The sequence below is a fragment of the Aptenodytes forsteri genome, unplaced genomic scaffold, assembly GCF_000699145.1.
Source record: "Aptenodytes forsteri isolate BGI_AS27 unplaced genomic scaffold, ASM69914v1 Scaffold184, whole genome shotgun sequence".
Classification (NCBI taxonomy): Eukaryota; Metazoa; Chordata; class Aves; order Sphenisciformes; family Spheniscidae; genus Aptenodytes; species Aptenodytes forsteri.
In genome coordinates this window covers 3278171-3290677 of record NW_008796078.1, presented here as the reverse complement: position 1 = coordinate 3290677, position 12507 = coordinate 3278171, and the positions used below count along the sequence as shown (strand labels likewise).

At 37.0% G+C, this 12507-nt stretch overlaps 1 protein-coding gene across 2 annotated transcripts in view; it reads right to left on the bottom strand.

Annotated features, from left to right (window-relative positions):
• Window positions 1-1845: 1845 nt before the first annotated feature.
• The window catches only part of U2SURP (U2 snRNP associated SURP domain containing), a 39671-nt gene continuing 29009 nt past the window's right edge, over window positions 1846-12507 (bottom strand). For both annotated transcript variants that reach the window (XM_019474024.1, XM_019474025.1), the window contains 4 exons: window positions 7177-7287; window positions 4697-4815; window positions 3673-3849; window positions 1846-2360 (listed from right to left, as the gene is read on the bottom strand). In XM_019474024.1, the coding sequence (XP_019329569.1) occupies window positions 2222-2360; window positions 3673-3849; window positions 4697-4815; window positions 7177-7287 (546 nt within the window). In that variant the 3' untranslated portion in view covers window positions 1846-2221. The remainder of the gene's footprint in view (window positions 2361-3672; window positions 3850-4696; window positions 4816-7176; window positions 7288-12507) is intronic.

The following is a 12507-nucleotide window of genomic DNA, read 5'->3' as shown; positions in this document are numbered from 1 at the left end:
TGAGAATTTTATAAAAGCTGAAATCAAAATTAATTATTGAAAAGTACGGCTAACCTATAACGCTAAGTGATTTTCTACCCTGAGGATTTTTAGCTATTAAATGAAATACACAATTGATTCTGCAGCGAGAACGTTCCTGTGGCAAACTATCTTTAGTCTCACTTCACCTAGAACATTGCCATTTATCACTCCTCTGTTTATAAACAGCTACAAGATAAAAAGTAGTAGTTTTAAAGAACTTAGTCAGATCTGAAATGATCTTCTTCCTATTGTAAAGTTAGGATTCTCCCTGTCCCCAACTGATTTCAGTACCTACTTTTTGCTCTAGAAAACCTTATCTAGTCCGTGCCAGGTGTGAACACACCGCATTTAAGAAAAAAATAACTTAGTTTCTAATAGTTTAGCTACCAAAATCTGTACATCTGAAACACCTTATGTTACAGGGAGAAAGAAAAATATAAAAAATAAACTCTGTATATTTCTAAAACAGATTCTTTATAATATAATATAAACATAAGGTGTATTCTTTTCTCATTATCAATGCATCTATTCAATACTCAGTCTAAGAAAGTCTTTATAGTACACATGCATTCTCCATATTTTCAGTATTCCAGATCATCTCTCAGTTCTCATTAGCAAAGAGTATTCTCCACTTAATTCTCACATTTGCACCAATTTATAAAATCTTAAAAAAAAGTCTCCCATAAAAAAAAAAAAGGAGAATTTTTTTTTTTTTTAAATTAAATACGCACGTTTTTCAAAAGACCTTTTAGATCCTGCTTCTGAAAGTGTCGCCTCTTAGGCTATATACACATACAACGTAAGCCTTTCCCTGGCACATTTACAAAATGCTAACAACGTAAGACCTGCAGATACACAAGTACAATCGCAGGCCATCATCCAGCACTCTGTGCCCATAGGTACGTACAGCTTTTGCTTTTAGAAACAGTTCACAGGAGGCCAGATCCCTTTTAATTTTTTGTTTTTATTACAAACTGCCCACACCTCCAAGTATAAACATTGAGCCCTCCCCATTTCTCATCCCTCTCCCCCCCTCCCACCCACAGAAAGGTTGCATGATAGAGACCAAGGTGAAGCGATTTAAAGCCACATCAACGCCTAACACACAGAACAGGTTTGGAGAAGGGAAAGCCTAACATTAAAAAAAAAAAGTTAAACAGCATCTTGATTCCAAAATATTAATAAATAAAGTATGTAATAAAAAAATTTAATTCTTTCCCATTTTGAAGAATTTCCACAACAGAGGAATAAGTTCAATAAAATAATGTAAAAGCTGTGCTTTTGGAGTAAAAATCAGTTTTAGAAAACAACAGTGTACTGTAGGTTGCAATTATTTACCTATACTTAAGGAAGAAGTCATAGCGCCTCAGGCTTGCTGTCCTTTTATTGTTCCCCATGTATGCCATAAATATGGCTTGTTACTGATACATCATATATATGATATACATACACATACATATGATGCATCTCTGCAGAGGCCCTTTTTTAAAAACGAACAAAAACATTACTCTGGTGTCACAAATATTCCCTGCAATTAAAATGGAGAAATACGAAGCAAAGATTTACTTGTGAAGCTTATCATGGCAGGTACCAGACTGTTCGACTGTTCTTACAGTACAGTATCACGGTAGGAAAGAAAAACCCATCCACTGGATGCAAAAGGTGCTTTTATCTGGGTAGTCAAACTGGGGAAAAACAGGAACAGAGCTACCACTATCCTGAAAGATCTAAGCACCATAGTATGTCTGAAATACACAGTACTTCCAAACAAACTATGAATTCCTTTAGAGATCTGTATCACCAGTGGGGCAAGAAAACAACATCTTAATTTTCTGTTCAGATTTTATTTGAAATCTAATTCAAATTGTCAAAGCTACAAAAAGGGGGAACATTTGAGTTATTTCTGCTATGTCACAACATTCTAAAACAAAATATCACTACTGCCAGCAGATCAGTTACACACATTTCTGATGAAACTTCTAAACACAAAAATGTTTCTTTTGGGAAATAGTCACAATGAAGATATTTTGTACAATATAAAACAATGACAGGTCTACAGATGCCGATACTCGTGAGTATACACGTGCATTCACAAAAAAAAAAATCAGGAATGCTTTTTTGTTTTTTAACAGACTGTTCAGGCACAAAAACAAAACCGCATTTCCAGTAAGTGACAGCATCATAAAAAATATTAACATTGTCAGTGTTTGCTTTTCTTTGACTTCTTGTGAGATCTGTGAGGAGAACGGGACTGAGACCTGGATTTTTTCCCTGACTTTTTAGGGGATCTGGATCGTGATCTCCTTGATCTTTTGGGTGTCCTGGAGCCAGATGGTGACCTGCAAAAGAATAGTTTTATGTCAAATACTAATTGATAATACCAACTTTTTCTGCAGTTATTTGGCATTCATTTATTGAGCTAAACAAGGTAGAAAAATATTTTTCTCTAGTAAGGGGAAGTAACAGAACAATATCTTGCTTTTGAGAAAAAGGCAATTTTTGCATTATAAGGTTTTTAATGTATTTTAGGCTTAACTTCAGTGCTTAGAACCCACAAGAAAAATAACACCAACTTAGGTCCTTCTTAAACCAACATAAGGAATTCACAACCTTCCACATATGCCTCAACCACCTTGGCTCTTGTCTTAACAGCAGCCTATACCCATACAGAAGAGAACAGAAGTGAAAAATTACGTTGAATTGTGTTATGCTGAAATACTTTTGATTCTCATCAAACATGTTCAGCTTGTGATGTAACCCCACAGAAAAAAAATGGACACTGAATAAACTTACTGTCATCTAACCCACACCTAATACATTAATCTGATAGAATCTAAATTGAATGACCATTGTATTAACTCTAAAAAAAAAAAACCACCACACACCTCAAATACTTCTCTACTTCTATTTGAATTCCTAACTTATAGCACAAGAATCTGATTACTGTAAGTACGTACTATGGTTTTCTCAACCGCATCAAAGGAATTTTCCTCAGCATGTCTGAGGAATCTTCTATCAATGAGATATTCTACACCTCTAAAAGAAGTGGAAGATGAACTTTTGAGTTTTGAGCTACAAAGCATCAATACAATAATAAAAATCTCACCCGAAGTTTAACATTAACTAGAGACAAATATTTGTGTCAGTCTGGAGATCAGGAAATACCTACTTCAGAAACAAAAACCCATAAGCAGTATCTAATCTAGGTTTATTTTCATTCAAAAAAAAAAACAAACCATGGGAGAGGAGCTTCATGTAAGCAAATCATCAATGTAAGTGAAAGACTGCACACTCACTGTAATTCTAGAAGTTCTATGGGCTACAGAAGATTTGCCCTTTGAAAATAAAAAGCTAATAAAGCAGCAAGGTGCTTTGGTTTAAAGCAGTATTTCTCAAAATTATCAGTAAACAGGTAAACAAGAACATAGAAGCGAAGAGTCTTGAGCTATGGAGGCAGGAGGCTGTATACATTTCAGTCACCAAGTGTCCAAAAGATATTAACCAGGAACATGCAGTATAGTCCATTATGAGAGAAAATACTGGTGTATCAAATGTGCTCTGCTAAAAAACACACAAACAATAAAACCCAACCAGAACACACCTATGCACTTAACTTTCCTATAACCTGAAATAGAGAAGATACCAGCTTACCTTTTGGCTTTTTTACTGACATCTCTGGGAGAATCTTTATGTGATGATCGGGAACGTGAACTCTCTTTGTGGGACCGTTCAGAGCGCTCTGAGCGTTCCGATTTTGGTGATGGAGATTTTGCTCGTCTACTGCCGCTGCTGCGAGATGGGCTAGGTGAAGCACTGTGTCGTCTTTTCCTTTGTAAAGAAAGCAAATACTGTTATGTACATACACACGCAGAGACACACAGAGAAGTGAAAATTTGTATTAAGAAAATGGATTCCTTTCTGCAGATATTTTCTTTTGCCAATGTAACGTTAAATCCTTTTAAATAATTAAAAAGTAGTAGGCTTTTTATTACTTTAAGAAGAATAATCAAGTTCAACATGTGCACCAGATTTTCTCTGGCTGAAAACAAATTAAGGCCTGTGACTCATCTTTGTTTATTGCAGTGTAAAAACATTCTGTCATAGTTGCCTGAAAAGCAAGGCATTTTACCGTATCTACACTTAATACCATCGAAGAGTTTGGCTATACAAGTATTAGAAGATCAGAGTGTACAATCATCTACCCTAAAACTAGCTGTTTTGAAGAATTTTCACTATGAGATGAATAACATTTAAACCACCGCAAATAATTTGTGGGATGACTCCAGTACAGTTTTCTGACTAATATGCCACAGTCAATTTACTGCTAAAGAGAGTTAAATATACCCTGTTTTCAACTGGTCATTACTTTACCATGTTTCCTCAGGGCCTCAATGAGCCAAAAGGGGATTCTGTTCAAAAGGGTATTCTACTCAAAAGGGTACGTCACTTGGGGCAGGATAAAAATGGCAATTTCTTTAAAATTCGGAAGCATGTTTTAACATCCAAAGCACGTTTTTTTGTTGTTGTTGGGTGGTTTTTTCTGTTTGGGTGGTTTTATGTTTTTCTTTTAAAATAAGATGCGTGATACAACATAATTTCAAGGCTGCCATTGTATACAAAGATAGTAACTGCCAGGTTTTTCCTCCCATCCACTTTACTCCAAGGAAAGCCATACCTCTCTTTTCTTGTTGGTGTACACTCCTCCTTTTCCTTCTTATCTTTGGACCTGGATTCAGATTTTTCCTTGTCCTTTTTGTCTCTGTCTCGTTCTCTTTCCAACTCTTTTTCTTTTTCCTAAATTATTAGAAGCATTCATGATTTCAGATGAGGTGTGACTAATTATTAAGACAATCAAGCTAATCACAAACAGCATAAAAAGCACTGAGCACTGAAGGCACACAGCACATGATCTGGGAAGGAACTAATGGTCACACCATACCCCCTTTTCAAATCTTTACTACTGCTTTGTACACAGCAGAAATGTTTATTGTAAGACATCACTGACAAACATGAAAGATGTCACCCTATGTGAGAAAGTCTGAGTATCTAATTGGAAATGGACAGTCAATTTTACAAATTTCAGGGAAACGTTACAGCTGTAATAGACTTTCTAAACTAAATTAAACATGAAAGAATACCAGGAACCTCATTCTACTTAAAACATATGCATTCATCTTCATTAATCCAAACTGAAAATTGAGATAGTCTCATAACTACAAGACATTTAAAGACAAAACAAAAATACAAATGAGATTCTGCAATAACATCTACTCTGTCAAAAAAAACCACAAATATGGTCCATTTCTATATACCAACAGGACCACTTTGAAAGAAAATACATACCCTGAGCACACCTCGTTTGTCTGTCAAATAGTTAGAAAATTAATTATACAAAAATAAACCTAAACCATTAACCAAGTCTGAACACAGAGATCAAGAGATGTGCTTCTTTCAGTACTGGCATTAAAAAAACCCCCTCCTTTCACAAAAAAAGTGCAGGAAATAACCAGGACAGCTATACTAATCTAGTCTCACATTCTCTTTACATGGAAGGCTTACCAGTAAAATTTTAAAGTGTCCCTTATCATTGTACCTACTATTGCAAACTATCACTGGATTCTACTAAAATCAATGGGTTCTTAAGATGTGCCCAGCTTATATGATAGCATAACTAATTATTTAATCTTGATAAATAGGAATAAACAGTATTTTAAATAGCTGTAAGTTCCTATTCTCTTAACAATATACAATACTACTAGGAAATTTACTCTTGGAAAGCTTATTCTACAGTAAATTAGAGAGAAAACGATGACCAACCACCAAGTTCGTGGGAAATGCAATCAGAACCAGTATTACATTATTATTATTATACAAGCTAACTTTATTATGGCATTAAAGCAAAAGATAAAGTTATTCCCTTAACAACAGGGTTGTTATTGTTTTAAAGAACACTTGTTATAATTATCATTAAATATTTCTTAACTAAATATTACCTTCATCATTGAAAGTGAGATAATTATTAAAAATCTAAAATATTGCAAGCTGGTTGAACTACTTCAACACAAGGCATCTAACAAAGTTATCAGGATTACGATTTCTGTTTCTTTAAACTACTGTCTCACTAAACATTTTGTGCTTCCTGTACAAATCACTTCTTTTTCCAATTACAGAAAACACTGAGAAAGTGGGAAGTTTTAGGATACAACTACATTTAAAAGGAAAGTTACTTATAAAAATTAAGGTCTTAACTGCCAGTATCAACCTCCAAATGTGTAAATCTCCTTCAGGGATCGGCTTTCTTAATTTTTACAAGTCGCTTTCTTCAAGGTACTGTGCAAAATTACTTCAGTGAATTAGTCAGATATTGAGCACTAAATAACGCAAAGAACAAGTGACAGACAAACACCTGGTGAAAACTGCCTATTTGTATTTAGCTTCCAAGAAACTGCATGGGCACCTAATTTCATCGTTGATCTGTCAGGCTGTGAAACCAGATTAGAGAAGCAACTGCCTCTTACTCTCTCTCACTAAACGCACTGTCCAAACAGGTTACATGTTCTTTCGTTAAGTTTCAAAGATTCAAGATCACATGACATCACATATATGATGCTAATTTTTAAAGCCACTTCTGACTTCGTAGTCCAGAGAGGACTACTAAAAATGGTAATGGTACAGAATTATTCACTTTTGGGTGACAGTATGAGCTGGAATTATCCAGGAAATCTTAGACACTGGAGAATCAGAAGCACATATGCTGCTTAATACTACTCTTTCTCTTCCTTTGGAAGCCTTTAGCACAACGGATCAATTACTAAAAGCAAAATGAAAAGTCTGATGAACATCTTTAATTGACAGCTTTCCCTTTCCTTTCCCACACCTAACAGTTTGTTTTATGTAGTAGATCCAGAAGTGACCTCTTCAAGGTTTCAGTACATTCTAATGATACCCATCTGTACAGTGTGAAATACTCCATTGATTAAAAAGAGAGATTATATCTACTCTGCAGAAAGCACTTGGACTTAAACATGCAGTTTGACATGACAGTAGAATTTTAACGAGAACCATGTGTTGTTATACTTAATGCCACCTTACATTTGATAAACTCAGTAAAAGCCTATCACAGAATCAGAGCCAAACATAAAGAACATTTCTTACCCTCTGGAGCAGCTTGTCTCTATAGTGTTCAACCTGTTCCTGAAAACTCTGGCCTGGTTTCTTGGGTCTTTTCCCAGACTCTAACTCATCCTGAAACTTCATCACCTTAAGCTGTGAAAATAATACTGACCATTAGGTTATTGGGCTTATTATTATCCAGTTAGGCAGGTGGCTGAAAATGAAGTTTCCATGATTTATAATCTGTGTTCTTCATTCTTTCTATACAAGTTTGTGCACAAAAAGATACTAACTTTATTTAAACTGGACCAAAGCAACAAAACCACATATTCGTCTGCAGGCACCTGCAGTTGTTTACAGACATGTTAAGAACTAAAAATAAAGGGATTTTTTTCTGTTATTCTACTAAATTCTGTTCCCATCATTAGAACACTGCATCCTTCTATTTCTTAGATCATTATCTGTTTTTTTTCTTTCAAAATAAGATCATTTACTGCAGGTGTCTTAATATATTGTTTCAACTTCTCTCGTCTACCCCAAGTTTTCCTTCAGAAACTGCCTTTTTTCCACTTAACCCTAAATATTAAAATCAAATGACTGACATAATTAGGACATAAAACAAATGTATCTCCTCTTCAGGGCTGTTTGCACAGAGTGGCTAATTTGAAAAAAGTGATTTTTACTAACGTAATACTCTTTCACGTGCTATCAAGCTTAGCAAGAAAATTCAGTTCACTAGTGCTGCTAAATGTAACACTAAACTTACTGTGATAATATCCCCAACTGAGTCAAAGTTAAGCAAATGTCAGAATTTTTCCATGTAGATTTGTTGTTTTTTTTGGTCTACGTACACTAAAACCTTTCTCCAAGTTGATTCACATCATAAAACTTCACTCACATCTCTTATCATTTGTCAGTTCTTTATTCTTACTGATATGGCCTTTTACAAACAATCCTTCAATTTTTTCGGATGAGGAGGTGTCTCTTTTTTTGGAGGGTGGGGAGGCGCTTGGTAATAAGTCATGTTGTATTTGTCAGCCCTCTTCCAGATGTTTATGCTCTGACCCTCCTTGTATTTCCTGCTTCAATACCGACCCACACAGTCATATATATGAGAGTAGATTTTTCCAGTGCTTGAGGTTTCATTTTTAGCGAACACACAAAATATTTTTCTCTTTAGAAGTATTTAACTCTTCCACACTGAGAAAACACAAAGGAAAAGGCTTTGCAACTGTGTCCATTTTGATTATCTGAAAGGATTCTTATTCTCCAGGTCCTCAATTCCCTAATACGAAGTAGGCACAAAATCAAACCCTACAGGTTTTTTCTTCCCTCTCAAAAGCAGCAGGCCAGACTGGATGTGAAGATACCATATATTCTAATCAGCCCTTCCAATTACTGACTGAGCAGAAAGGAAAGGTATCATGAAAACAAACTAATCACAAGAACAAGTATGTTAAGAAACGTGAAACCCAGGCAGGGATAGCACTACTTTGAACAGGATCCCCTTCAGTTCCAGAGCTTATGCCAACAACACATTTTTCATTTTAGTCTCAAACATGATGGAGCAACTTGTTTTGGGGAAGGGAGAAGCGGGGGGGGGGAAGGCATTGCTATCTTGTACCACAGTAAATTTCTGACAAATGTTCTGCTTACCTCCCTAATTTACAGAGTATGTTCTACCTATGGTTGAGCATTTTTCATTTTTGCTTACAATTCAGCCAATTAAACAGTCAGCAGCCAATGGAAAACTGATGTCATCATTTGTCACATACCACTCCAGCTTCCATAAAGGCATTTTTTCTTCTCCCCCCCCCCTTCAAATGCAGAAGTTTCAAAAGCAGGAATACCTCTTGGAGCCATATATTCAGTGTCACCCTGTACCACCTGTTCTGGTAAGAAATCAGGACTGCATTCTCTACCATCACGTAAACTCCAAGGCCATTAGTTGCTTAGCACATTCAGTACAGAACAGAAGGAGTACAGAGGAGGCCTAGCTGATCGAGAAGGCCTCTTGGGCTGTCATGGTATGAACATGCCCGTAAGACTTCTACTTTGTTTTCCCAACTAAATCAGTCAGATAATTTAAAAACAAACAAACAAAAAAAACCCAACCAAAAAACAAACCCACCCACCCCACCCCCCCAGAAACCAAAACACACCCATCCTCACAAGATTTTATTTCTTTACATTTTTAGCCAACAAAACTGTGACACTATCTCTGTTTAATCATATTTTGAAAGCAAAGAAGCGTAAGTCTATAGCCCAAAGTAACCTGAAATGAAAGAAGACTGGGAATCCAATCAACAGGCTTTACTTGATTTAATAAGCTAATCTGGACGCAAAGAAAGGCTGATTACATGCATGTCACACAACCCACTGCTGGCATGAAATTTAAAATGCCAAGAGGAACTATTTGCATGTAACTTTCAATAACTGCGACCTATTTGCATGTAACTTTGCCAATAACTGCGGGGGGGGAGGGGGGCAGCAGGAATAGGTGATCATTAGCAGGGGCCTAGAGGAAGAGAGGAAAAATAGGAAAAGCCTATACAATAACCACTGACTCAACACCTCCCCAAACTCCAACTATGTTAAGATCGTGTGGTTTCCTGAGACAGCTATGGTCTTTTACAGACCAATCATCAACGGATCTCTCTTCCGCACACTTGCTGCATCTCCCTTTGAACCCATGTAAACCGACTCCTTTTAGAACGATGCTGTGGGTAGAGGAAATCAGCTCTAGTACATCCCCTGGAAAAGGAGACTGAGTGTTACAAAATGCTGAGATGGTTATTAACAGCTCACTACAGAAAGATCATTCTCTTCCACCTTCCTTCTCCATTCCTGCACTCCAAGCAAAGGGTTCCTCCTCCACCCTGCCCTTGTAGCAGCTGCAGTGCTTGGCTGAGCCTTCCATAAGCCAGATCAACTCACTGATCCCGCAGAAGCCCACCCCCCACCCTCAATTCTTTTTTCCCCTGCATTAGTGAGATGTATTGGCTCAGGGGAAGAACAAGCAAGTCCCAGAGCTCGCAGGCAGGATCAGGATATTCCCTTTCAGCAGAGGTGAGCAGATCAGCTCATCCTACACCTTCACGTATAGCGGCTTTTGCTACTTGCTCTAACACACCACCACTGTAACTATGTTTTAAAAGAAAAGGAATTACTTAGGTCCCAAAGTCCAGAAAAGAATTCTCTAAAGAATTCTACCGCTCAGAATTACTATATAAACTTCCATGTTTGGTTATCTCCCTTCATCATTTCACCATTCATAGCATACTGGCCATAGTGAACACTTTTTATTGATCACTTCATGTAGAGTATATGATGCTTATATTACTATCATACAGTTCCAGATATCACCCCAGGAGAAAGAAATCCTTAAAACCTAGGCTTAAATCTGCTTAAGCATCTAATCGATGAATTTTGTAAGCATTCCACTTTGTAAACTTGCATTTAGAAAGAACTAATATATTCTCATCAAATTGGTTATTCCATAATTATTCTTGTCCAACAGACAAAATCTTTTAAGCCTGTTCATCCTTAGAAATAGATACATTGACTTTATCTAGACTATCTCTGGAGTCAGTAATACACATGGTAATATGGAAGAGGGAAATTTTTCAAAACCCTGTGCCAAAACTTTGTAATACTAATTTCTTAGACACAGCAGCCTCCCACAGCAGTTTAGGGGTTTTCAGAGACTGCAATGCAGAAGTGTCAAATATCATTGGAGTTCCTGTGAGCAATCTCTACTAAATGCTCCAATGCAGGGATTGTATTTCTCACTAACCATGAGGAGGTATCTCTAGTAAGTTCAAGATACAGCTCCACAACATGCCTCATGTCTACTGGTTCTCATCTTGAAATTTTCCCCCTCTCTCCTCAAACTCATTTGAGGAGAGTTTAAAAGATTCAACCTTTCCTAGAAGTTGAGGCCTTGATTACAGACTAACTAGTAAGCTACCAAGTTACAGAAAAGGTGGTAGATCTTGCTACCACCGTTCAGAGAAACCATAGACTGACACAAACGGAAGCTCTGCCCATGGCTTTTTGCATTTTAACACAAACAGGTGTGCTGTGGGCAGCCTCCCTTGCTTAAAATGAATCTATTTTCAAAAACTGTTCTTGGTTTTCTAATCTTCTGCTGATACTGTCTGAGTCCGTACATAGTGCTCTTCAGGGGGAAAAAAAAAAAGGCTTTTTCACAAGAGGTTATTCCACAGTTACACAGCTTCTGAACTTAAGTGGCCAGGTTCAAACACAACTTATATGAGGCAAATTAGCTGCATGCTACATACTAGGATTGACTAGGAAGTTAATCACCAGATGCTTGATGAAAGATGGGAATTTCTGCTTGATATATAATTGCACTCAAATCTAGATTGGTTACAGACAGGACAGACAGCCAAGCAGACCAAAACGTTTTGTTTTTCCTTAAAACAGACTCGCCCCAACAATGGCTGCCACAAGTCCTAGACTTTGCCAGAAGCAGAGCAAAATATTTCTCTGAAAGCTCGAGTTTTCCAGCGAGTCTACAAGCAGTGGAATTTCTGCAGCTACAATATTATCAACAACAGATGACAGCGATACTCATGTACACATGTGAAATACCTCTTCAGCCGTAACAGAGCTCTGGCACGCTCCATCACACTCACATGATGCCATGTGTCTTGGAGCTACGCAATTCCTCGCTTTTGTCTTTGGGTAAAATAGCAGTAGACTCAAAGATTTAAAATAGACCAGAATCTGCTGAATTAAGATAGTCATTATCTTCTAAGGAAGAACTGCTATAAATAGCAAAACTATTGGTCAAGCAAGAGCCAATTTGTCTCATCTGTTATTATTAAGCCACAATGAGTAAGATATTTAATTGGATATCATTTTGCCATTTTGCAGTGGCCTCAAACGAGCTAGGTACAGAAACCTCCACAGACTGTAAAGACCAAAGGGTTATATTGTTCTAGTGATGATTACAAGCCTCAGAAAGCTCCTATGACTTGATGAACAAATACACAAAAGTGAGTATTCTGCATACTAAGCACCATAATCCAGAGAAAGAAATGATGGAAATTGTACGGAACTTCAGTTTCTTGACAAAGGTATACAGGGCCTTGAAATCCAGAACAGGCCTCGGATACAATCTGCTCTTCTGGACTATGCTTAATCTATTCTTATCTTGTGCTCTAGTCATTCTCTGGTGAAGACTGAATACTACACTAAAGGAACTTTGATCTTGCCTGGTACAGCAATTCGTATCAAGAAAGCAAGGAGAGAAACCTCCTTTCCTTTGTGACATGCAGGAAAAACTTCTTTGGTTCTTGGTAGAAAAATAAACTGCACCTCAAATACCATGACACACTTTGGGGG